Raw genomic sequence first — 27,788 nt, forward strand, 5'->3', positions numbered from 1 at the left:
TTTTTTTGTGAGGAAGATTAGCCCTGAGCTAACATCTGTTGCCAATCCTCCTCTTTTTTGCTGAGGAAGACTGGCCCTGGGCTAACATCCGTGCCCATCTTCCTCTACTTTATATGTGGGATGCTGCCACAGCATGGCTTGACAAGTGGTGCATAGGTCTGCGCCCGGGATCCGAACCTGTGAACCCTGGGCTGCTGAATCTGAGTGCACAAACTTAACCACTACTCCACTGGGCCGACCCCTGGGATTGCTTTTTTTAATCTTCACCCTCTCTATAACCTCCCTAGTATTTTTTGGTTTCTTAGAACACCTCTTTTCAGTCCCCTGACCAGAAAGCTGGTACTTTAGTTATTCCACTCTGTCACAAACTTCCCATGACTGATTTCTCCCTCTTGGGAAGTAGATTGCACAAAGTAGTGTTGCTTAAATCCAGCCTTGTTATTTCTGGCTCTTGCTGAAATGCATTGAAATTTCTGTTATGTGGATGACACTCATCTCTGGTTTCTAATATAGACGTAAGTATTATTTATTCATTCAATAAATATTTACTGAGCATCTGCTACATGCAGTCACTGTTTCTGTGAACAACACAAGGTTCCTTCCCTCAGGAACTGACATTTAAATTGAGGGGCGACAGCAAGTGAAAACGTATTAAGTAAATATATAATATGTCAGAAAGGGATAAGTGCTACAGGGAAAAAGAAAGCTAGGGAAGGGAAGAGGGGATATACACTTTCATTCAGAGTGAGGTGGGAGCCAACAGAATGAGCACAGGAGTAATGGGATCTGCTTGAAGTTAAAAGGATTGCTCCAGTTTCTCCTCTTGATGTATGTGATCAGTCACTTCAAAGACCACTTGGGAGGTGAGGGAGTCGGAGTCTACGTGCAAAGCTGCCATCTTGCTCAGAAGTTCCCTGATTCCATGTCTTTGCATTTCAGTCATCCTCATACTGTATGACCATAGCATAGTTTTCAAGTGTACCTGGTGAACAGGCTAATTTTCCATTAATATACAGCATTTGGGGCTGAATTAGTTACTGGATATAGTTCCCCACTTCTTTACTGTGAACACTGACTGGTCTACTCTGGGTCAAGTTTCTTTAAGGTTTTAGTTTACAATAAATAATCACTTTCTTGTGTATCTTATACAATAGGTTCATTGTACAAAAATCAGAAACTAGAGATAAGCAAAAAGAAGAAAATAAAAATAATTCAGAGAGACCCATTTACAATAATTTTGGTATATACACTTCTAGATTTTTTTTAAATCATAAATAAGTTTCAAGTGCTTTTCAACAACTATTCTCATTGTAGTTATGGGTTCAACTACTAACAGGAGAGACAGGAGAGTGTCGCTACCACCATATCATGCTGTGTGACAAAATGTCGAACTTCGCTGATGTCAGGTTTTTTTAAATTACAGTCATACGTCGCTTAACAATGGGGATACGTTCTGGGAAATGTGTCATTAGGTGATTTCACTGTTGTGTGAACATAATAGAGTGTACTTACACAAACCGAGATGGTATAGACTACTACATACTTAGGCTATAGGGTACTAATCTATGGGGCCATTGTTGTGTACGTGGTCCATCCTTGACTGGCACGTCGTTATGTGGAACACAATCTTACATCACTTTCCCCAGGGAGACACACATATATCATCTGCTTAACGTCCTCTTTAAAAGTCTTTAACAAAGCTTCTGAACTGATGATGAATGCTCTTACCTAGTAACTTACCTGCTAAATTTATAGCCAGGTCAATCACACATGTCCTGTTGTCATTAAGTAATAAAGGCAACAGCATAAATGCAAGAACAGCAGTACCAACAACTGCCATTTATTAAGCACCTACTACGTGCCAGCCATCCTGATAAGCAATTTACACATACAAATTAAAAATATTTTCTAAAGTATTTCAGAAAATTACATCATTGTAAGAAATGACAGCTTGGTTTTGATTTATTTCTAGAAAAATGAGCTAGCTATAGGGTTGATAAAACTCAAGAGAACCAGCTAGTAGTGTTAGCCTGAACTATTCTCACTTATTTATCCAGTCCCCATCAATAATTAAGTGTCCCTGGAGGCCACCAGAATACCATTTAATTCTTCTGCTACACTGCACTAAAATGCTCTGAAAAAGTTCCACTTGTTATATTATTTATTACTATTGCATCAGCATACCAAATCACAGATGGTAGCTGTTTGCTAATAAAATAGTCAATTTATTTTTCAGGGGATAGATTACTCATTAGTAAATCACAGCCATGACCATCTTTACTCCAGAGAGGCAAAAGGTAAGAATTTCATCCAAAGCATGAAATTCTAATGCCACCCTTTGACCTAACAATTCTATTTCAAGGAATGTAGCATAAGAAAAAAATATCATAGATGTGTGAAAGATTTAAATGTCCAATAACAGGAAAATAACATGGCCACGCAGATAGTGAAACAGTATGCAGGCATGAAGTATCCTATTATAAAAGATTATTTCCTGACATGCAAAATGCTAACAATATTTTACATAAAAAGGGCTGGTTCCCAAGCTATATGTAATGAAATCTCAATTTTGTAAAGTACATATGTATGTACATTTGTATACTACACATATATGTTTATATATACGAATACTGAAAAGACATAGCCCAAAATATTAACAGTAAGTAGTGTTAATATGGATAACTTTTATTTCCATTTTTATCTTTTTTCAGTGTTTTCTAAATTTATACAATGAATATATATTTTAATATACAAAAAGAAATAGACTCTTTCATATATGTATCGGTTAATTTTCAGATTTTTTTAAACTTATGGACCTTTTCTTCAAAGTAAGGTTAGAGCCTTAGAGATTTGTAGTAGACCGCTATCTTTTATTAATTTATATTAAAACATCTGTTTGAATAAATTAACTTATTTTAAATGGTCTCAATGAAAATAAAGGATTTTTTCCCCATGAAACGTCTTTGTTTTCTTTCATATTGGGGTATTTAAATAGATCATGATTGGCTTTGATCAAAATAAAAAATGACTACAAATTTCCAAATCTCACTAATAATCTCTCCTTCCTTTCGGAGTAGGCCACACAATCAATAATACTATAAGTGGCTTAATTTAATTCCCGTGAGTCTGAATCTGATAAGCTATGGCATTTATGCCAAAGGGGGGTAATTCTCAGTGGCTTGGGGCCAGTCTCTGCTGCTTTAAATTGCTGCCTATAACTTGGATGATTGACAGATTTTGCTGCCTCATCCAGAACTATCATCCTTCAGGATTTTCATAAGAAATGAACAGAGCCAAGAACCATAGTGTCCCAATTCTCAGAAGTGTCTGACCTACGCATTGAGTAACATCTCCAGATACCACCAAAAAACATCAACAGTCATATACTATCTAAGACATATGGGCAAAGACAAGAATACGTACCAGCCAGCCTGGCTCTGCAATTTGTTTCTTCATCCCTGAAATGTGGATGATAATACCTGTTCACGGAGCAGCTATGAGGATGTGTGAGCTAATGTGTGAAAAACACAGAGCACGATGCTTGGCGCACAGTTAGAATTCAGTTAAGTGGTGGCGTACAGATGTCATTATTATTGGTGAAGAAACAAAATAAATTATACTTGTACAAATATTTATGCAAACCAAGGAAGGACAAAAACATTTTAATAACTTGAAAACAATCCACAGAGAAATGACAGACTTTGAGATACTTTAAAACACACAGAGATAATTTAACATATTCAAATGATACCATTTTATGGTGCTCCCTCTGAACTACATACTTCTATTAACTTTCCTAAATTGGTAAATAAGATCATGTGATAAGGGGCTCAAATACAGTGATTACTGCAAGCTGGCTGTGGTCCTCCCTGTGACTGTGGCTGCTGACATTGACTACATTTTATGTGGAGCATACGAACTGGACACTTGCTGGCTGCAGCACCAAACCAGATGCAGAACACTCTCTTTCAGCGTGAGTCATGGAAAGAAGGCAGCACAACCTCATCACTCCAGGAGACAGAGCTGGAGAAGAGAGCAAGAGGCACCTCACCACCCCTTGTTCTTTGGGAAAGAAGTGAGGGCTAATAATGAAACCAACCCATGTGTACAAGGAGTCTCTAATTTCTGACTTTCTCCTAAAATGGCAAAGCAGAACTTAAGAGAGTAAAAGCAGAGTCCTACTCTGTCCAAGCTTACATTCTCCATACCTAACAGAGGTCTGGAATAGAAGAACTCTCACTGTCGAATGAATGAACAAATCAAAGAAGCCTCCAAATTAAGACTCTCTCTGTGAAATGGCTGTGGGGGACCTGAAAGGCAGCGGCGGGGTTGACCAACACAAGTATTCACTGGGTTATTCCCTGATTTTTCACTAACTGTTGGAAAATGTGAGGACCAAAATTTTAATTCAGCTACCAGCAAGGATGTTGTGAGGGCATTTCTCAGAGTCCATTTACAAATATGGTTTGGAACTTCTTAATAAGCGATACACAAACAATATGTGATGATCCGGATGTGTTTATCACAGCTGTGGCATGTATTCTCCTTAGAATGAGGGTACATTTAGTATACTCTCACCTTACATAATTACTGCAGGTGTATGGAATAAGTGTTTACAATATAGATCATAATAAAGATAACAGCCAAAAGTTAGTTAGGACTTATAAAGTCCAGACGATGGGCTAAGTGGATTTCCATGTAAGAACCATGAATCCTCCACACAATTACCTGAAATAGCTTACTATATCTATTTTACAGATGCAGAAACTGAGGCTGAAGAGGTTTACAAATACTCCAAGTCCACATTGCTACCAACAGTGGCAAAGCCAAGATCCATACCCAAAATATCTGATTTCAGAGCCTAAAAGATGAATCACTATGTTATTCTGACCAACAGGCTTCATTTATAGCTCTAAAGGCATAAATATGAAATAATCAATATTTGAATAATTGTGTATTGTTGTTGTTTTTAAAAAGCTTCTCTTTTTCTGCCAGCTGAAAATCCTCTGTCAAGCACAGGCAACTATTTCTATAACTGGTTCTGATGTGATTAAAATTTAAGTCCTGAAGCTGTTCCCTATACCTATGCATGGAATTAGGTATTCCTATAAATATCTTCCTGATTATTATATCCGTTTGGATACAAAAACATTCCTGGTATTACCTGCTCCAAACTCTTTGACGCAACAGTTTGGGTAAGAGGATTCTCTCCCACTGAGTAAACAGAAGACGATGCAGCTGTGTAAGAGGCTGACCCTGCCATGCACCCAGCATCTCTCATCTCCATACAGACGTGGGGATATTTTTGAAAAATGAGGAAGTCTTGAAACCCTCTCCCAAGATTATGCTCACTAAGGACTCCACAGCAGTTCTAGAGGTCACTTCAGACTGGGTCTGATGATTTCTTTCCATTCTGATAGTAAAGATGCTTCTGGAATCATAACAATGGAAGAAGAGCAGGAGAAGAGGATGGTGATGATAAAAAAAAGCAGAAGGACTAGTTTTGCTTTTTAATCTAAAGGGACCTGAGGTTCTCTGGACTTGACAGATATGGGTCCTGACTTCCTGTTCTCTCAGATGACAAATGTGTCCTATGTGGGCTGATCTGGCTCCTCAGTAAGCTCCAGTCTCTCCCCTTTGCCCTCTGCCTCTCTTGTTCTTTCTTTTTCCAGCAATATATACATGGAAAGGTGGGGTGTACAGTCTGCTGGGTTTGCTTGAGGAAGGTTGAATTTGAAACCTGTGACTGTTAACTTTCCAGCTAGTCAGCCATGGTTAGGAGGGAGAAGGCTGCCCCACTAAATGCTGAAGTAACCAAGCGTCCGCTATCAATAGGCAGCTTCCAAGGATTAAAATTCTTTGAGTCCCAGAAAATCTGGATAAGAAGAGAACTTCTAGGTGGCAAACAAGCAGGCATAGTGTGTGTGTGTGTGTGTGTGTGTGTGTGTGTATTTACTGTACAATCTCCAGACCCTCTCTTCAAGAGTCAAGAACTTATTCCCCCAACTACTGGGAATATTGGCTGCTGGCTGTTGAAACTCACAGCTGATCCCTCTCTGGGAATCACCCTTGGGAATTACCCTCACCAAAGGGAGCTGCCTCACGCCAAGGTTACTGAGCCCCGCCCCAGGGTAGCTCAAATCCAGTGACTGCAAAGCAAAGGCGAGGGCTGCTTGCCTGGATATGAGAGCCATCCCAGCTCCAGGGCTCCTATAGGTTCGGCTTGGCCCTCTGCCCAGTCCTGCCGTCCCCACTCCCTTAGAGAGTGGAGAGCACTCGCTTGAATCACCTCCCAAGATCACAAAGCTAGTAAACAGAAGAGTTTGGATTCAAATCCAAATCCATTTGACTCTCAGCCATAGGCCGTTGACTTTGAGTTACAAAATACATATCCTTACATCTTAGCAAGACATACAAAGTCCCTTTTTATATGACCTTCCTGGCCTCACATCCCACCACTCACTCCCATACAACTCCTGGTCCAGCCACATCAACTCTTTCCTTTCCCTCGACATGTCATGCTTTTGTTCTCCCTGGAATAGCTCATCGCCCTTGTCTGCTTGATGACCGCCTCCTTCTCCTACAGCTCTCAGTTCAAGTGTCCCCTCCTCTGTGAAGAATTTCCTCACCCCTCGGTAGGGTTAAATCACCTTCACTCTCCCAAGGCAGGCTGTGCTCCCTGCAGCGTGGTAACTGCTAATTACTGTAATGAGTTCCTTGCAGGCAGGGACGTGTTTTCTAACTCTGCTTCCCAGCCAGGCATTTTAAAGATGTCTTGTTGAATGGATAAATAAACAAACTCAACTGAGGCGCTGGTCTCACATGTCCGGGCTGAATGGTTGCCAGCACCCCCATGACTGGGAAGCATCATATAGCGCTATCCAAATTTGGATAAACTGTGACCTTCTTGAGCACAAGAAGTTTTTCTTCATCTATGTAGCCTTTCCAAGACCTAACACCATCTCCTGCTCATAGAAGATGCTCAAAAAAACCCACCAAAACAAAGGAGGTCTTGGCTGAAAGGGCTCACGCATGAGAACATTACTTCCCTTTCATGGCTCAGTCTAAACTGTTTTTTAAAATCTCTACTTTTTAAGATACGTAGGATATTTCTCTACTTATTTTATTCTTAATTAATAGGCTCTTAGTTCCAAGTTTTTTAAATTGCTCCTTTGTTTGAAACATTTTTTTCTCCTATTTAATAGAGCAAAAGATGACTTAGAGTTTGCTAAATTCCATTTCAGGTCAGAAATCGAATCTAATGTGGATACATCAAACATAACTAAGAAGTTTTCCAGCTGGCCTGCTTAACACCACATCTTTGTTTTTCGAGGGGTTTCTTTGAAACATAAATATGTCATTAATCTACAAGGTGATTTTTTCCCCACTTTTTGAAACTAATAATTACTTACTAACTTCCCCACTTTTGAAACTAATAATTATGTAGAGGTACAGATATTGGTATAGGCACCAATCACCACTAGCACAAAGCTGAAGGGGCGGGGGGAGAACCCTTGTCCTATAAACATAAAAACCGAAAGCCAGTCTTATTGGGCAAGTGGCTGCATTCTCTACACAGGAAATGGTCCAATTTTGTTATTATTCTCAACAAAAATGTCCAAACAACAGAAAAATTGCTGAGAGCCGGCTGAGACTAATAACAATGATAAGAAGCCTTAAAAGCCCAGTTCTTACTTTTTTAATGGATTTGGGAAGGAGGAAGCTCTCTGGCAACGTAAGGCACAGAATTTTCTGTGCCCTGTGGAATTTTTTTCATGTCACTCTCTCATACTCCACTGCTGGTCTGGTGGGAGTGAGAAAAAACCGTGATAACATTTTCCCAAGAGAGCAGCACATCTGGTTATCTTGTTCTTCACAAGTCTCTGATCATGGATGAGCCCCAAACACAGAATTTAAGGCTTTTCCTCTCTGGTCTGATTTTTCATAACTGCAGGTAGTCCCTTCCTAAGGACAGAAGTGCAATTTGCAGGTACATTTCATTTCAAAATTTTGCCCACATTGTTCAGGTCACAGATTGAGTGATTGACAACTCTGTAAGTAGGCCTGCTCAAGTTTAACTTTTTATTCTGCATCTTTAAAATATTCATTCATTTATTTTTTTACCTAATATTTATCGAGTACCGTTAAGTATTTAAGGCACTAGATCCTTTCCAGTTGTGGCTACAGGCACAGTGGTTATAGGAAAGGCCACGGCGGCAGGATTTACGGAGTGTACCTTCTTAAACATCCTGGTGCAATCCTCGCTTATCTGCATGAACCGCATAATCACGTTGTTCAGATAGATGTCGCTCAAGGTCGCATGGTCTTTGCTTTCTCTCCTCACTTGGTTCAGGAGCAAATACCAGCAGTTCACTGGAGACAACAAGTTCTGGTCTTTCCTAAGGAGTGAAGACAGACAGATTACCGTCAACTTCAAAGGTGCCCCAATCAGCTGAGGGAAGTCACCCAGGCAAACCAGGAGCCACAGCAGATGGGGGTTGTTGCTGTTCCTTCTCCCCTGGGCATTGCTCACACCAGGACACTCAACAGCCAGCAGAACAGCCTTCCAGGCTATGACGGCACAGAGCCAGCAATCCCCTAGGCCTGGAGGATAAATCTTGGACCAAGAACACCAGTCAAAGCTCACACTCCTGACAAGGGCCATGGGAGCCTAACACATACAGTCCTTGGGCAGGCCATCAGCCTTAAACACCCATTGAAGAGAGCGGTTTACGTTTACATAAAACCTCCTGACTACTGTCTCGCAGACAGACTGTGGCTTGCCACAGAATCTGCTTTGAATGTTCAGTCTGTTGTTGGAAAAGAGACTTGGCTAGGTATACTTTCCATGGAACATAAATGTGAGGGTTATTTACTAATCCCCTGAGACATAACCTCCAGCCTCCCAAAGTGTTCCCGGGAATAAGAAATTTACAGCATTGTCTCAGGGCTTGTGAATAGAACCAAGAAGTTTGCTGGCTTATGACTTGTCACACGTCCTATTTAGACCCATTAAACTATTTCAGATTTGTAACTACACCTTGTTTTATTCTAGATAACAAGGCTAAAAGCAAATATAAACCATAAAAGAAGACTTGTAAAAAATCTGAAAGAAAAACTCCAAACAAAAACAGTGACTAACTGGGATGTTACTGCCTCCAAAAAGGAAGGAAAAAAGAAAATCAAAGTACAATGTTTTTTGTTTTTTTTACTTTAAATTCTAACCATAAATTGCAAAGTGGCACAGAATGTTTATCCTAACTCAAGGACATTAGTGCCATTTTATCAGATATGTTATCCTCCTGCTATTCGTGAATCATTTATGACTCTGAATATTAATTAAATTAGGAAAGAAGTCATTATGTCAAGTCTTTCTGCCCTGAAGTCCCCCAGATTCAGGATTTAACACTGTGTTAAGTCAAAACCCTCTCGAGAAGAATGAGGAAGGAGAGGAGTGAAGCGGGGATGGGTGTAAGGAAGAAACCCCTGATCTAGGGTCCTCGCATTTGTTCCCGTGAGAGAAGCCCCCTATTCTCCCAGTGGGCACGGTAAGAATTACACCCCCACCTTCAGAACCTGCTTTGTACTCAAAGCCATCGGGCAGCCGCCACGAGTTCTACCGCAGACAACCAGAGCCTGTCTACTGACATTCTCTACCCTCTAGGCCAAGAGGTACATGTTCCCTTACTATCTTAACTCTTGTGTATGTCCTTTATGCTGAAGTAGCCCATAAATTCTTTGAGAACATTCCATACTCTTTGTATCCTCAGTGCCCTGCCCATGGTAAGCATTAAATAAGTGTTATTTCACTCATTGAATAAACACTTTTTATTGCCTTAATAATAAGTGATAATAATATCAACAACAATAACCATGGCAACTGCCATCATTCATGGAGCACCCACTGTAAGAAGCAGCACACAAGCCAAGAGCACCGAACACAGAGCTACACCGTCTGGGTTCAAATCCCAGAACTACCACTTACGAGCTGTGTGATTGTGGCCAGATTCTTTAAACCTCTCTGTGCCTCCGTCACTGCATTGTAGAATGGTTAAGATTAACAGTACTTATCTCATAAGATTATTATGAGGATTATTTGAGTTAATATGTATATTTAATGCTTACTATAAAGCTTTAGGTCCACAGTAAGTGCTATGTAAATTCAGCTATTTTTATGTAGCAGCTGGTCTAAAGACTTTACACACATTCATTCTACCTCATTCTTACCACTGCAGTTTAAGGCAGAGATTCTTTGTAGCCCACGATCAATGAGAGCAGTGAAACTTAGCAAGGCGCTGAGTTGCTGAGGACCAAAGCTAGTATCTGATACTCTGAGTCCAGGGAGGCTGATCCAAGCCTTGGTCTTTCCACTATGCAGTGGCCACCTTAGGCCAAGGATTGTTCTACACAGTGAGCATCCCCAAATGGAGTAAGAGCTGGACCCCATAGTTCAGCTTAAATGACTGGTAAATTTAGGGTGCTAAAGATTTAACGTTTGTTTGGTGAAGAGGAGAAGGGATATTGAGTGCATACCCCACACCAGCTACCAATCACATGAAGGACTTTGTCATGTTTCTCATTTAATGGTCATAAAATCTCATTTTACAAATTAGGAAACCAAGGCTCAAAGAGGTTAAGCAACTTAACCAAAGTCACACAGTAGAGCCAGTATTCAAACCAGGTCTGTCTGACTCTTTAATAAAACCTGTCTTTGACTTTTTTTTCCTAATCCTGGTTTGTCCTTTCTATAGATTTATTATCCATCTTATCTTCAGTCCCATATTCAATAATAAACTTACTCAAGTCAAAGGAAATTCCAAGCTGCTTATCTTTTGACAAAAACTAGTGAATAAACCAGGAGAAACAAAAAGTTGCAGCTGATCCACTAGGGGACCAACCAGGGAGCATGGCCAATGCATGTTTTCAGTTCACAACCAATTATCAAGTACAGAACACAGAAGACATGCAAAAATATTTACTGAATGGATGCACGGGCTGTCCTCTTATTTGCAATGACTTTAAAAAGGGACAGTTACTATAAATGTGAATACAGTGCTGGCTCCAGGCTCCTCGTCCTAGCTCCAGTCTCTGTGAAGCACATTTGACATTCGTCCACCCTGGCAATCATCACTAAGATTTACCTCTATGCTGGACCAACACTGGAGGTTAAAGTCATCCAAAAAAAATAAAAGAAGATTCCCTGTCCAGAAGAGTTCCTTGTGCATTTGCTTCTGTACAAGAGCCCCAGGGAGAGTTCTCACCCTACTTCTTACGTAGGATCCAAAGCCACGGAAAGGTACAGAATGAAACTGCAAAGCCAACGGTGGAGGCAAAGAGGGGCTTCTCCACAGCCCCCTCCAATCTAGAGGCCAGGCTGGGCTGACAGGCCTCCTTGCCTCTCTGTGCAGGGGGCAGGTGGTTCTCTGTGTCGCTGTTTCACTGACACAGTAGATGTCCTGGTCCTGATTTTAGGCTAGGGTGCAGCGCAATAGGGTTGGCGGTGGGGAAGCCCTCAGTTCCAGCTCTTCACCCTGCACAGCCCTCAGCTTCTGTCCCCACGTGGGACCAACGCGTGGACACAAGCCCCACTTCGGTTTTCAGTTCCCTCTTCCTTTTTTGGCCCCTGGAAATTCCCATTACTTTCCTATGAATTCAGTGATACATTTAAAACAATGTCTATTATGCTCTAATCAGCATTTCTGGGGGTTTCGTGGCAGAAGTATCCTTCAGATTATCTAGTCCACTGTATTTCCAGAAAGGAAAGGCTGTGCTGCCTTTTTTTTTTTATCTCCAAAACACAACTATGTCTTTCTACCAGCAGTGTTGCTAGTTTATGCCATTACTGCAAAAATCCCCTCCAAGTTCTCCTTCCAGTATCTTCTTCCAGTCCACAATCCTATCTGTGGTCTTCGTCACCATTTTAAAAGGTCATCCTTCTATTTCTCACGCCCTCAGGATAAAGTTCAAACCGCCTAGTATGGGGTACAGGCCTCCATGATCTCGCACAACGTACGCCTGAGCCCCACAGCTCACCACCTCGCTACTCGCTCCCACTGGACTACTTTCTGTTCTGCAAAGCTGCCCTGCACTCCTTCCCTTCTGACCCTTTATGCATGATGTTCCCCTTGCCTGGTCCCCTAGGGTCCCAGGTCCTTCAGGCATTCACTCATCTATCATTTCTTGCAGGACCTTTCCTTTTTTTTTTTTTTTTTTTGGTGAGGAAGATCAGCCCTGAGCTAACATCCGTGCCAATCCTCCTCTTTTTGCTGAGGAAGACAGGCTCTGAGCTAACATCCATTGCCAATACTCCTCTTTTTTTTTCCCCCAAAGCCCCAGTAGATAGTTGTATGTCATAGTTGCACATCCTTCTAGTTGCTGTATGTGGGACGCGGCCTCAGCATGGCCAGAGAAGCGGTGCGTCGGTGCATGCCGGGGATCTGAACCCGGGTGGCCAGTAGCAGAGCGCGTGCACTTAACTGCTAAGCCACAGGGCCGGCCCTGCAGGACCTTTCCTTGACTTTGTTTCCTCACCTCCCTATAGAATGGATTTCTGTCCACTCTGTCCACGGCATTCCCCCTTGCTCCTGTTGTGACACCTGTATCCTCTACTGGAGTTGCCTGCCTACTTGTCTTTTTCTCTCTCTAGCATTTAAATTATAAAGTAAATTTCATTATCAGAAAAACTTGAATGTATTTTTTAAACAAATGAAGTACAATTAATATAAAGTTTAGTTACACTCAATCATAAGCACTTTACCAAAGGCCCTTGTTTTAAGTCAGTCTCAATTGCAATGACCACAAACGCGATGGCAGGGTAAGGGGGACTAAACCCAAACAACCCTTGTTGCCTATTTTCATATAGAATTACTACAACTTCTCAGGTCTCTGCTTGAAGAAGCAGCTCTTTTAAATGTGCTCATTCAAATATCTATCTGTGGTAGATATTAACTCTCTGTTTTCTGTAATCACGAATTTTATGAACACACACTTTTTCTTCTTGTGTATAAAGTTATCCACAAATATGTATTTATTAGAATAAGAGAAACATGTCAAGAGAATACTATTAGTTTAAAATGTGATAAATTGATGCTCATAAATGATAAATGCAGAGGGTTGCTTTTATCTATGGGGATATGCCAATCAACAACTTATGAGACAAAAATGGAAAATTCTAAAATCAATAACAGGTAGGATGTCACCTTGGAAAGGTGAATTTGAGCAAGTCTCTCTTACTTGTACTGTTGATGATCCTTAGTGCTCCTTGTTTTGGCCATGAACCTTTCTGCTAACTTCTCTAGGTTCCGAGAATATTCCGTCTCAATTTCGGCTTTTTTCCGGAAGAAATCTTGCAGGTCCTGGAGCAGCTGAGCTCGCATCTCCGTTTGCTGCTCCAGGCATTTCTGCTGTTCTACCAGCTGAGCTCGGATTTCTGAGGAGAGAAGAGAAGCCATTTGATGATGTCACGAAAATCACTGAGGTGTGCTGGTACATACAGGATAAAAGCAATGCATCCTATTATACGCTTAGCTCTGTATTGGACCTTTGTGAGACTGCTGTGTCCAGGCTGGGTCTTTACATAAGATATGTGCTGACTCTATAAAAGAGTGAGACAAGCCTCAGGAAAGAATGTAATAAATTAGAATAGAAACATGGGTTACATTTGCAATGCTGCAAACATGCATGGAGTCATCAGGGACAAAATTAAAACCTTTCAGATAACAATTCATAACATGTGACATCTTTGAGTAGCTGAGTACATTGTAATTTTTTTCAACAGCATTTTACCTCAACTATCCCTTTGGAGTTTGAAAGGCAAAGAAGTGAGCATCATTTCTTCCAGACTTCTGAACCACCACACATTGCCAGTTGGCACATACAGCACTGACATCTGGTAATTTTCATTTTGTGTCTAAATTTCTAGTTTGTCAAACACATAGCTTCAAGTTTTATAGAGATGCCGTGCATAAAAACAATTTCTTTCTATATCCAAATAATCCATTCATAACGGGGCAATGCTCAGATTCCACTTTAGTATTCTCTTCACAGCAAAGCCTCTTCACTTGGCCTTCACTTTTTATACATTGTTCAAACTCACAGCCTTATCGAAACACATAATCCTGAAAAGAATCCTTTGACCATTTTAATACACTAGGAATGCGAAGGTTAGTCATTTAGTGATTTAACTAAAACACAAAAGCAAAAGTGTGTCACGCAAAACTATCTGTAAATGACAGTAACAACGAAACGTGTGTTTTGGAAAATGAGACAGTAACTAATAACAACTGACTTGTTTTGGTTCTAAGACCCAGGGCTAACCTCCAAAGACAAGCCTATTCATACTGGAAAACTTCTTTATTTCATCTTTCCCAGTGTCAGCGGATATTCCCTAAAAGTGAGGGCTGCATCTAATTCAGTGGAGTTAATGGAAATCAATGTCCAAATAACACCTCCTCAATTTCTTCCTATTGTTTTTCAAGAGAGAAAGCCTGAGCTGGCGATAGACACGCATACACTTGACCATGTTCAATCAAGCTCATTAACAGCAGGGTCGTCAAGTTCTGAATGGAGAGTCAGGAAACAGGCTCGATTTAATCACAGCTAATAATAGCGAATGCTTACTATTCTACACCCTACTGACGTAGGCACTAGTGTTACCCCCATTTTACAAAGAAGAAACAGGTTTAAGGAGATTAAATACTTCAGGTAAGGACTGCCGCTAGTGTGTGGCACCCCTGGAGCCTCCAACCAGGTCCGTCTGTCAGATTAATCGAACACTTCTGCCCGCCTTCCAGCCACGCAGCATGTTTTGAGCGTCCACGGTGTGCCAGGCCTATATCCTGACAAAGAAGATACAATACCTATGAAACAAGGTCTCTGCCCTCAATAAGGTCACGTCCCAGGCAACACTGTCTTGGCGGAAACCCTGGGGGAACATGGGGAAGTATTTCTCCCGTGTCCTCTCTTGGTTTCTCCACTTCTAGATTGGGGAATCCTATTATTAATCTCATAGAAGTGTGGCGAACACCAGAGGGAAGACATTATTATAGGCTTTTAAGTACCAGGAACAGCATCCGGTTTTTAGTCAATCAAAGTTAAGTGTTTTTCAATACAGTATTATAATCAACATGTCTGCCAAACTCTTTCCCCCACAAATACAGAACTATTTTTGTTTCATAAAGAAAAAAAAAAATCAAGGGTGGGTATTTCTCATTCCCGAATCCCAGTCAGTCTTTTGAGATGAAGTAATTTTAGCACATCTTGCTGTGCTAAGAAAAAATAAATCAGTCGTTTTAGGCTGTCAACCAGTTCTTTCTGTTTTTAAGGTTTTTTTTTTAAAGTTGCCTTAGTGCCAAACAAGAAATAAAAGCGGCTGAGAGTATAAATCTCATCAGAAGTACACAAAAATTATTTGAGCTTCCTTCCTGGGTCTCATTCTTAGATGTTCTCTTGCCTGCTTCCTTCAGGGTTTAAAATCGAGAACTAGCGAGTTAAACAGCTAAGACTTCACCCCCATTTTGCAGGGAGTAACTGCTACTTAATGTTATCTGTAATTTTCCAATCAAAACAGGATACAGGCAGCGTTTTCAATAGTGAAAATATGGAGGGACAGACCTAGAGTATCATTGAGAGAAAATAAAATGTGCTTCAAAAACTGGAGAAGGAAAATCCCTTCCATTACCTCTTTAATTTAGAAAAGTTTAAGACAAATGAGGAAAAGATCACAAAAAAAAGAGCATAAGGAAAAAAGATCTTAAATATAAAAGTACTACCATAAGAAATGTCTTATTAGGAAGACAAAACCTTTGGATTCCTCATACCATATTAGAGCCATAAGGCAGCATAATACAGTAGGTCATCTCCCTGCACATATGGTGTGGCTTTATTAATATGACCTCACTAGATCTGGGCTAACCTAATATGGCATCGAAGAATTTAAAAGATCGTAAAATAAATGCTTAGTCACACAAATCTTGGTCCATTGCTCAGAACAGATCAAAGAAACCTGTGGTGCACTGGTCCCCATGCTGTATGAATCCTGTGATGGGACCACAGGTGGCTACAGGGTATGGCACCACTGTCATCCCAGGTACCACAGAATCATTAGGGCTGGAAAAGGTGAAAGCATCACATCAAGAAGTGATTTCTAGAAAATGTGTGAGTCTTATTTCTGTAGAAAAGATTGCAGCTTCCATCCTACCTGCAGATTCTTGAAGGACACTCTTTCCAGGCCCTTTCTATTAGCTTTCTTGGATTAGTATTGATCTGGAACATGTTTTTTTCAGATCCAACCTTCATTTTAGTTTAGTTGACCAAGCCATTATTGAGCTCCCATTTTGTGTTAGACAGGGTTCCAGGCACTGGAGTCACAAAAGTTTATTAGACACAGCTCCTTTTGGTAGGGAAGACAAACCCTAAACTGATGATATCAATACACTGTGCTCAGTGCTACAATAAAGGAATGCACCAGGAAGCTAGGGAAAGAGGAGCTGATCCAGATCATGGAAGAGCTTGGAAGATGTCATACCCTAAAGGATAAGTAGGTTACAAGATAGACAGCTGTAGCCACCAAGAAAGTGAAAAGACAACCCATAAAATGGGAGAAAATATTTGCAAATCATATATCTACTAAGGAACTCGTATCTAGAATATATAAAGAACTCTTACAACTCAATAATAAAAACACAAATAACCCGATTTAAAAAAAGGGCAAAGAATCTCAATAGATATTTCTCCAAAGAAGATATACAAATGGTCAACAGCACATGAAAAGCAGCTCTACATCATTAGTCATCAGGAAGATGCAAATCAAAAGCACAATGAGATACCACTTCACACCCACTAGGATGGCTATTTTCAAAGAGACAGATAATAACAAGCGTTGGTGAGGATGTAGAGAAATTGGAACCCTTGTACACTGTCGGTAGGAATGTAAAATGGCACAGCCACGTTGGAAAACGATCTGGCAGTTCCTCAAATGCAGAGTTAATATAGACTCAGCAAATCCACTCCTAGGTATATATCCAAGAGAAATGAAAACATATTTCCACACAAAAACTTGTATACAGGTGTTTACAGCAGCATTGTTCACAATAGCTGAAATGCGGAAACAACCTAAATGTCCACCAACTAATGAAGAGATAAACAAAATGTGGTATAGCCATACAATGCAATATTATTCAGCCATAAAAAGAATGAAGTGTGATTCATGCTACAATACGGATGAACCTTGAAAATATAAGCACAGTGAAGGAAACTAGTCACAAAAGACCACTGTGGTTCCGTTAATGTGAAATGTCCAGAATAGACTAATCCACAGAAGTAGAAAGTAGATTAGTTGTTGAGTAGTGTTGGAGGAGCTGGGTAAAATAGGGAGTGATTGCTAAGGGGTGCAGAGTCTCTTTTTGGAGTGATGAAAATGTTCCAAAAGTGATTGTAGTGATGGTTACTAAACTGTGAATATACTCGAAACCAATGAATTGTACATGTTATCCGGGTGAGTTGTGTGATATGTGAACAATATCTCAATATAGCTGTTATATAAAAAAAGATATAATGCCATATCACAATTCCACGACATTTTGGTTGTTGAGACATTTCTGAGAATGATGATAATAGTAATAACAACAAAATAACTCCTCATATTTCCATACCTAGTACCTTTTAGTAGTTTATCACATTAGACAACATAAATGGGCATGCACTTTATTTTTTTTTATTTATTTATTTTTTTTATTGCAGTAACATTGGTTTATAACATTGCAAAAATTTCAGGTGTACATCATTGTACTTCTATTTCTGCATGGACTACATCATGTTCACCACCAAAATACTAATTACAACCCATCACCACACACATGTACCGAATTATCCCTTTCACCCTCCACCCTCCCCCCTTCCCCTCTGGTAACCACCAATCCAATCTCTGTCCCTATGTGTTTGTTTATTGTTGTTATTATCTACTACTTAATGAAGGAAATCATACGGTATTTGACCTTCTCCCTCTGACTTATTTCACTTTGCATCAGGGCATGCACTTTAAAATGATGTCTTCTGGGGCCAGCCCGGTGGCGTATTGGTTAAGTGCGTGTGCTCCGCTGCTGGCGGCCCGGGTTTGGATCCCGGGCGCGCACCGATGCACCGCTTGTCAGGCCATGCTGTGGCGGTGTCCCATATAAAGTGGAGGAAGATGGGCACAGATGTTAGCCCAGGGCCAGTCTTCCTCAGCAAAAAGAGGAGGATTGGAATGGGTGTTAGCTCAGAGCTGATCTTTCTCACACACACACAAAAATAATAAATAAATAAATAAAATGATGTCTTCACAGAATGGCTCTTGTTTCAATATTTTCACTTCATCTTGAATTTATCTTTAAGCCCAAATAGTAAATTTACTGACTGGCTAGCATCATTTATATATTAATTGCTACAATTTCTCATGGCATAGAAAAGATGTACCTAAGAGAACATCAGGAGGGCTTATTATCATGAGTCCCTCACAACTAAATAAAGCAGCAGAATCTCTTTTATGCAGAAAAATGCCATCTCTGAGGAGGCTCTAAGCAGTCATTATTTAAACCTAGGGCAGGACCTATTAAATAATAATAATGGCTGTTTTAACAGGGCTAAAATTTACTGTTTTATTTTAATGACTATTATTTCATTTCTATTCTACCAGATCATTACAGAATGAATCAACATTAATAATCTAACAAGAATAATACACAAAAAGAGTGTGCTTTCAATCTACTCAATTAATTTGTAAAAAAAAATTTTTTTTTTTTAAATAGTTCCTCTAAGCTATAAAAATTTGCTGACTAATACCAAATAAATGGAATTGCCTGGGAAAAGAGGAAACGCAGGCATTTCTTGCTATTGCTCTGAAAAACGGAAGTCCTAATTCTTAAAATAAGTTTGTGTGAGACCACGGACTGATGTGTATTCATGGAAAGACTGAGTCCAGACTGGGCTGTTTCTCTAATACGCTACTAAATGGCGAGGACATAAAATTGATGGATTGGGTGTGATACACATGATCATCCAGGAAATAAAAACACAATAACATTTCTAAATCATCACAAACCATCTCAATTATTTCACAGTCTTGTTTGGTGAGGTTTTCCTTATGATATCAAAAAAGTGTACATTCTGTTTGGATTTATCAGTACCTTTATCCAAAGGATATAAGGCATTTTCCCAAACGACAGGTGAGAGCCACTGGAATGTCTTTAAGAGAAGAACCCAATGAGACTCTAACTGGTTCCATCAATTGTTCCGTGCTCATTGCTCAAGTGAATGTTTATACAACCTTGCAGCTTCTGATTAGCTAAACACCAGGTGCAAACTTTGGTGAAATAGGCTTTTTAGGCTAGAAATTTGTAGCAAAAAAAAATTCATAAACGTGCACTTTGGTTTTTTTTAGCGAACAGACTGAATAAGCAAAGGCCATTTTTTTCATTTCACTAGAAATCTGAACCCAAGATTTATGCTTCTCTTACCCTCTGCACAGAAATTAGGTGATGTCAGTATGAACCCAGGCTGGAGTTACAGCGTCTTCTATTACAATCCATGTGACAAGTTAAGAAGTCACTTAACTTCTCAAAGTCTCATCTTGTGAAATAATAGTTCCAGCTCACAAGGTTGCGAGAATTAAATGACATGATATACATAAAAAGCATGGTGCAATCTGTAAACCACTATGAAACAGGTGGAGATGTTATTATTACTAGTACCAGCAGGCTTTCATTAGAAAAATATTTATTGACTATTTCCTTGTGTCAGACTCCTTAGTAGGGGCTCTAATAACAGACTGAAAGTCCTGAGCCCCAGCCTCGGTGAGGAGACAGGCAATGCAAACAGAGAGGAGAGCTGGTGACCTCAGGGCCTTAATGCACGGATGCCAAGGAGCAGTGGGAGGTGCGGGGAGGAAGTCTCCACGGCTGGGCAGAGGCGAGCACCGAGGAGGCCATCGTGAGGCTGATTTAGCAGTTTGTGGGCAGACACAAGGGGGAAGGGCATTCCAGGCTGAAGGAGTAGCAGGTGCACACGTACAGGCAGGAGGTGAGCGAGAATCAGGAGAGCTAGACCAAGTGCTTCTCTGCTGCTCAAACCTAACCCTGCATGGGGAGAGGGTCTAGTCATGGCCTAGGGCAGAAAGGACCCCATGTGGAAGGCTAAGGAGCAAGATTTTTTATTTTAGGCCAGTTTCCCAAACCAGTTTGATGATAAGAACCACATGGAGTGCTTATTATAAATACCCGTGTCCAGGCCCCTCAGCTGGATATTTTGATTTTGTTGGTCTGGTAGGACATGGAACAGAGGATTTTTATTAAATACCCCCAAGAATCTTTCACTGGGCAACTTTAGGAAACAACAATGAGGAGGAATTGAACAACTCTGAACAAGGAAGATATATAATCGGATTTGTCTTCCAAAAAAAATCACACAATAAATAAATAAATGAAATGCTAAGCGTCCTACATCTCATGAAATAACTTCCTTTGCAAGCTATATGGGCCCCCATTTGAGTTATGAATGACCGGGCAAAACCAACAATAACAATAAAAACCCTCATAAGAATGAATGGTATCCATCTTTCCCCTGCCTAAGCCTATTATTTTAACTAGCTATGAATCATTCACTTCTGGCAGCTGGTGTGGAACTAACGAGTATTTCCATCTAATCTGTTATCAGGGAGTAGAACCTGATTTTCAACCACATTGTGAAGAAACCTTTAGAGCTGTGCTGCCCAATATGTAGCCATTGGTCATGCTGAGCACTTGACATGTGACTAGACCAAGCTGAGATGTGCTCCAAGTGTAAAATACACAGGATGTCAAAGTCTTAGTATGGAAAAAAAGAATGTAAAAGTGTGTCATCAATAATTTTTATATTAATGTTAGAATTAATTTTAGATCTACTGGGTTATGTAGAAGATACTATTAAAATTAATTTCACCTGTTTATCTGTTTCTTTTTTTAATGTGACTACTAAAAAAAATCTAAAATTAGAAATGTGGCCTACCTATAGGACAATGCTTCTCCAGGCTATGAGTGAATTAGCAACTAAGCTTCTTGTAAGTGGAATCTGGAATGTGGAGTTCCCATCAGAAAAGGTCTTTGAAGAGTTGGCAGGTGTACATGGAAGACAAGACTTACGCGTAAGGCAAACAGGAGATAGAACACAGAGCATCAGGGCACCAGCTCCAGTTAGAAGGGGTGTGGTTGTGGAGGAGTGACTATCTCAGTGGAATTTATGTTTCCTCAACTGCAAAATGGTCGCTCAACATAACTGCCATATTCTCTTTCCAAAGGCAATGGAAGGCTTCAATGAGATGAGACAGGAACAGACTTTCTCATCATGTAAAGCACTGCAGTGGCCAATTATCATAAAATGTGTAATGAAAAAAGAAAATCAGTTCTAGATTTGATGGTATTGACTACACAGGCCAAAGGACTTTCAGAAAAGGAAAGATCACAGGACAATTTGGGTCATCATCAGTGACAGCTGATGATGGGGGTTGGCCCTGTACTGCCTTTATAGGACATGTAGGATTTAGAAGGCTGTGCAAATGTGGGGAATGGAAATGTAGTTTCTTTTTTTTTAATTTTTTTTAATTTTATTTATTTTCCCCCCAAAGCCCCAGTAGATAGTTGTATGTCATAGTTGCACATCCTTCCAGCTGCTGTATGTGGGACGCGGCCTCAGCATGGCCGGAGAAGCAGTGCAACGGTGCGCGCCCGGGATCTGAACCCGGGCCGCCAGCAGCGGAGCCCACGCACTCAACCGCCAAGCCACGGGGCCGGCCTGGAAAAGTAGTTTCTTAAATAAACTAAAAATGATATTTTTGATACCCTGCCCCAAAAGAGTTAGGTTCTGGGGCACATAATTTAGTAGCACTGTACCAAATGAAACCTTCTAGGTTACGGCCTCATGGAAAATATAACTCTCTCAAGTCGTCTTCTACTTTCAAATTAAGATATCACCAACATTTTAAGCAAACTAAATAGCACAGACATATGAAATCAGGTTGCTTCCATTCTAAGCTCAAAACCGTGGCCTCATCCTAGAACTCTAGAGATGATTAACATATTTGGGGGGGAGCAGAGTTATGATAAAACTCTTTGGAATAAAATAAGAAGCTGTCATCTTAGCAGTTAATCCTCATTGTTTCAGATGTGAAAGTAATTTCACAACATTTCTGACACTAAAGAGAAGCTGTATCCATTTTTCTGTCTAAGTTTTTATTACTATACCTTCATCTGAAATGATGTTAACCTCAGTACTATTTCAGAATAAGAGCTTACTACAGAACCATCAGTTTTCATGGCTTTTGAAAGCCAAATATTCTATTCTGGCTTAGATAACATTTTCAGGCAAAGTACGGAAAACAAATTTGCACTTTTTTTTTTCCCAGATGAAAGCTAGCCAGGATAAAAGGCAATAAATTAAGGTGATCAATTATTGCAGTTTAACTACATTGTAGAAAAGACCAGTTTAAGGAAGTACAGATCTGAATGATTCACTATAGTGCTTTTATTTAGAACACACAAGAGGCAGGGTGTCATTAACTTCCCCATAATTAAGCAGGGACATTTAAGACCGTATTAGTAGATTGATTTTTACTACCAGAAAACGACAGTGTGCAGAAATCATTGATCTGTAGAGAAGATACATTTTGCAATGGCTCTGATACTGACAAAGGTTCAAGGTACTTTCTAAACAGTGACTTTCTTTCCTGATATAATTCAAGACAAAGTCTCAAGCAGTAAACATAAAATCTTACATGTGTTGTTCTCTGAATAAGTTTTAAGAATGAAAAACTTTTAAATTAGTTTAAATCTTTTGTACTGAATTAATTGCAAACTGAGCCTTTCTCAAATCAAGGCTATTTCCTTTATTGCAGTAATTACAATTTTAAAGTGTCTACTAGACCACAGTTTAACCTTCCAAGCAATTTACCATTTCTATTGAACAGGAGAATATTTAGTGAGTTCCTAGTAGGTTCCAGATCCTGTGATAAGTACTTGATACACCTCAGCTCATTTGATTCTTACAGCAATCCTATCATGTAGTACCTCCATTAGAAGATGAGAAAATCAAAGCAGAGAGGTTAAGTATTTTCTGCAAAGTCATATGATTAATAAGTACTAGAGCTTGAATTCCCATTCAGGTTTGTCTGACTCCAAAGGCCATGATACAAAATTATAATGTTCACCAATACACATAGAGTGTAATTACACAAAGCAAGCCAAAGCGCTCCAGGCCTGGCCTTCTAGATAATTTGTTAGAATGTAGATAGATGTTATATATAACTATTAACATATCAAATAAAAGTTGAAGTGCCAAGTGTCTAGCATCATTTAGAAAAGCAATGATTATATTTCTACCATTTAAAGTAAGAGAGCCAAAAGACGAGAAAAAAAAAGATTCAAATATTTGTTAAAACCCAGTTAAGTGGCTAATGCTAATTCCCTATTATTTCCTGAATGTCATGGCTTTATGGGAAACTATGTATTTAGGTCAACTGCTTTTGTTTTAAAATCATTACTGTACTATTACTATTGTGTTATAATTACTGTAACATTTTGAACTATACAGAATATAAATCCCTTGAATATAAATATCATGTGTCTAAATTTCTGTATAGCATGTAATAGATACTCAATAACTATCTCTGATGAATGTTTGCTTCAGTAAAGATAAGAAGTTATCAAAATGCTTAGTTATGCACATATAGACTTAGGACCTAAACTTTGCTAATTCATAAAATGATTTTACTTTCCCCTCTCTCTGCAACCCACTGCCCCATCACTACCTCTTCATTCTTTGCTCCATGTGGTCCTCTGGCATCCAGCCCTACAAGGCTTCCCCATAAACAATGTCCTATTTGGTCAACGGTGGAAAAGAACTCCAGTTAAATCCATAGAATATCATAATGTTTTAAACATCTCTCGATTAAAGGTACATTTTATGTGTCTACTTCTACCAGAAGAGAATACCTTCATCTAGGAAGATGACACAGGAAACACTAATCATTTCACTCAATTTTCTTTAGACTTCTATTAGAGACTTTGATTGGACTGCTATTGGAAACTTTGTATCTTATTGTGATTTAACTACAGCTCAATAAATGAGAGCTCCAATAACCTCTGGCTCCAAGTGAACTAGAACTCTGGCTCAGGAGCTGATACTGGAAACCAGAGAGTAGTCTAGGTACCCATGCCTCCTCAACATCCATTTCACAACTGAAAGCCACAATTTTGGATCAGAGAAAAAAGCCTTTCAAGTTTAGGCTGCAAAATCCTTAAAGAGATGGCAATTTTAAAAATCAGATATACATGTTACATATATATAAACACACATATATACATAATCAATTTATATATATTATCAATTTTTATATATCTACCTTTTAAGATTTTTCAGGCCTAAGCAAATACTGAGTATCAACCAGTTTTGTTTAAATGTCAGAAATATTAATTCTCTTCTTTAATATTTTATCTCTTCAAAGTACCAAAGAAAATGTCCAATTTGATAGACAACCTATGTATTAAAAATAACATTCTTCTATTTTATCCTCAGATATGAGCCAAATTCTATGACAAAAGTGTACTTCTAGTCCTGCACAAACATCCAACTTTTACCCACATAATCTGAGAAAACTGAATTGCACAATGTTCACTCAGCAATATCCACTCAACAAGCGAGGGCAGAAATGCTTACGCTACTCATCTGCCGAACATTTCCTGAGCATCCTCCAGGTGCTGGGCTCTGAAAGGACAAAGATAAACCCATTGCTTTTTGCCCTCAGGGCCTCCCCGGCTAGCTCCTGCTCTACAGACATGAAAGCAGGTAACTGCTATTTCTATAATAATCCTCATTTACAATGCCATGTAGTGAGTCCTCCAATGGAAGCATGAAGAAAGTACCACGAGCACACATAGAAAGGAACAACAAATTCCGCCCAGGTAAATCAGGGAGGTCTCTGAGGTGACACTGGAGCTAGCAGCTAAGTAGAAACGTGCCAAATTGGGGTGGGTATGGCAAGGGTATTATGGGCAAAGGAGTAGCCTGTGCAAAGGCCCAGGGGTATGAGTGTCTGGCTAGTTCAGAGCATTACATGGATGGCAGTTTGTTCTGTACTGCAGGGTGATAAGGTAAGCAGGGACTGGGCTGATTATTAGGGGATTTAAAAGTAAATATTCTATAACGAGAAGGGATGCTATCTTTATTCAGCTCTCTAGTCACTTATAGGGAATGCTTCAATTTATTTAACAAGTTAAAAACAAATGCGTATTACTCGTATTTAGAAAAGATAGCGGTAGAACTGTTCTAACTGAGGAAATAATCAGGAAATGACACTTTCTGCCAAATCTTTGACAATAGATTTTTTAAAACTGTTTTATGCTAATTTAGATAAGAGAGGGCAGTGTCAGCTATATTCTATTCAATAGAATACTGAGGATACGGAATGGAAGGATGTGTAAGTACCATAAGGTGATGAGAATTGCCTTTTATTTCACTATAATTAGATTTAAATTTTGAATTAAAGTGGCTTAAAATTACAAATTATTTGAAACACCTATCTACCTTTCTTATTTACTTTGTGGGCCATTTATCTTGCAATTTACTCTGAAAAGGTACACTCTTTAAAAGATATCATATCATTTAATCTTTACAATGAAGCAGCAGTTCAGAAATACTAAGGTAAAAATGCTAGCATCTTCTAATCTTATACCTCTTTATAGGCTCTCAAATACAGTATTAGCTTGACTGCCTCTGCCACGCCCACTCTTTTACACAGCTGCTCTTCTCTGGAAGAGATTCATTTTCAAATATGATCAGATGCACGAATAGCTCTTAGCGCACTGTTGAGAGATACTGTCCTCCTCCCTCCAAATCCCCAGGACCCGCTCGCTAGCTTCTCCCCACCTCTCCCCCCTAGGAGACACAATCTAAATGGGCACCTTTTAATTGAATCTTTCCTCCCCAGCTCTCTGTCCACACCGTGTGTCACCCTCTGTTAAATTTCTCTGTGTCCTGGGTAGAAGGCAGAAGTACTAAAAAGATGAAAACGGAAGACAGTGGACCGACAGAAGGAGGGAAAGGGGGGAGGGGGGAGAAGGAGAAGGATAAAAGGAAACAGCTTAATGAGAAAACAAAGGAGAAAAGAACCAAGGAGAGCAAGAGAAATGAGAGGGAAAGGGCGGGGTGTGTGAGGAGAAGCGGCAGGAGAAGGAAATGACACAACCGTAAAGTAAGTGACCAGGGTCTCCTCATGCTGTGGTCTCCTCATGCTCATGCAGGCTCTGAGCTTTCTTAAGAGTACATTTTGCTTTTAACAAATTCCAGGTATCAGACGTCAGTTTGGGGTTAGCAGGAGAATAAAATTATAAGGTCAAACATAAAGCATAATTTTTTCTTAGAACCAAACTGTAGGTTGTTCAGAGTTATAAGATTTTCCCCCTTTTAAGTCTTTAGAAACCTAGGTGAAATCAACATGGGTCATGACAGTGTAACTTGTTTTAATGGAATTTGCCATAAGATTCATCCATGATGTTCCTCCGTATTACTCTAATTTTCACGTAGCTCTGAGACCGAACAGCAGAAATTCTTAGTATTCGTTCTATTTTCATGGTTAGAAGTTTTGCAGCTCCTGGAGCATTTTAATTATCTTGGCACCTCGGAGGTGCCAAGTGGAAAGGCCGTTAAAAACAGGTCGAGTTCCCCAGAATTCTTTACATCATCTTCCTTCTCCGTTAAAAGGAGCCCAATTCATTAAGACCAAAACCTTTCCACATCGACCCACGGTACAGTTTTCTTTTTCCTTTGAAGTTTGGATGTTTCTGGCGAGAACCTACACTACACACAGGCACAGCTGATGTTCTCTTGGCTGCCGGCATTCAGAAAGCTGTCTGAATGGATGGCAGGGAGCCTGCTGCCACTCCACTGGGTCCTTCCCCAGCACAGGCGCCAAGTAACCCTGAGCTTAGGCAAGCAGCAGTCTCCAGGGCACTTCAGACCCCATCTCCCGGACTAGCGCTCTCCTGAAAGCCAGCAGCACAGCACAGGATCAACACATTTTTTCTCCTTCACTCTGGTTACAGGGTTGGCTGGCTGGGATCGTCCCAAAGGCAGAACATCCTCCCCGGATCCAAGGGAACACTTTATATTGTTTAGCAGGCCCCTCCGGAGGTTGCAATAATAGCTACATATAGTCTTAAGACCTGCATGTGAGCATTACATACAGGGCAACCGTCACCAACTCAGGTGCCCTCAGAGGCCAGACAAGTCCCAGAAATGAGCGAAGAGGGCAGGGAATACAGTAACGAGGGACCGTAATCGCTGTGCCTGAGAGGGAACACGGGCCTGATCTAGCCACCAACTCCAGAGAGCGGTTGCTATGTAGGAAGCCTGATGCAGTTAGGCCAAATCTGATTTTTTTTTTTTTTTTTTTTAGAAAAGCCAGAAATCTGGATTTTCGGGTAAAGTCTCCAAATTTTAAAATATCAACAACTAATTAAATTAAAACAAAACACAGTACAGGCCAAACAAAACCCACTCGGCCTCCCATTTGCAAACCCTAACAAGCAACGGCCAGCAAACTGAATGCCCATCTCTGCTGTCCACAAATGGTATTTTGAAAACGAGATCCTCCGGACTCTACTTCACCTTATTAAACACTCAGTGAAGTTGCTCATAAAGTCAAGTCATTCAACAAGGACGATCAATCATAGTTAATGGTCACTCTGAAACCCAGACTACAATGCTTAACAGACAATTGCATAATT

The 27,788-nt window shown here is 40.0% G+C and overlaps 1 protein-coding gene across 2 annotated transcripts in view; it reads right to left on the reverse strand.

Moving 5' to 3' along the window:
• SRGAP1 (SLIT-ROBO Rho GTPase activating protein 1) overlaps positions 1-27,788 on the reverse strand; it is a 232,084-nt gene that overhangs the window by 113,282 nt on the left and 91,014 nt on the right. For both annotated transcript variants that reach the window (XM_014786697.2, XM_004429363.3), the window contains exons 2-3: positions 13,234-13,429; positions 8,237-8,399 (exon numbers count right to left, since the gene is read on the reverse strand). In XM_014786697.2, the coding sequence (XP_014642183.1) occupies positions 8,237-8,399; positions 13,234-13,429 (359 nt within the window). The remainder of the gene's footprint in view (positions 1-8,236; positions 8,400-13,233; positions 13,430-27,788) is intronic.

This window comes from Ceratotherium simum, chromosome 17 (genome assembly GCF_057802395.1).
Source record: "Ceratotherium simum simum isolate JZ-2026a chromosome 17, ASM5780239v1, whole genome shotgun sequence".
Lineage (NCBI taxonomy): Eukaryota > Metazoa > Chordata > Mammalia > Perissodactyla > Rhinocerotidae > Ceratotherium > Ceratotherium simum.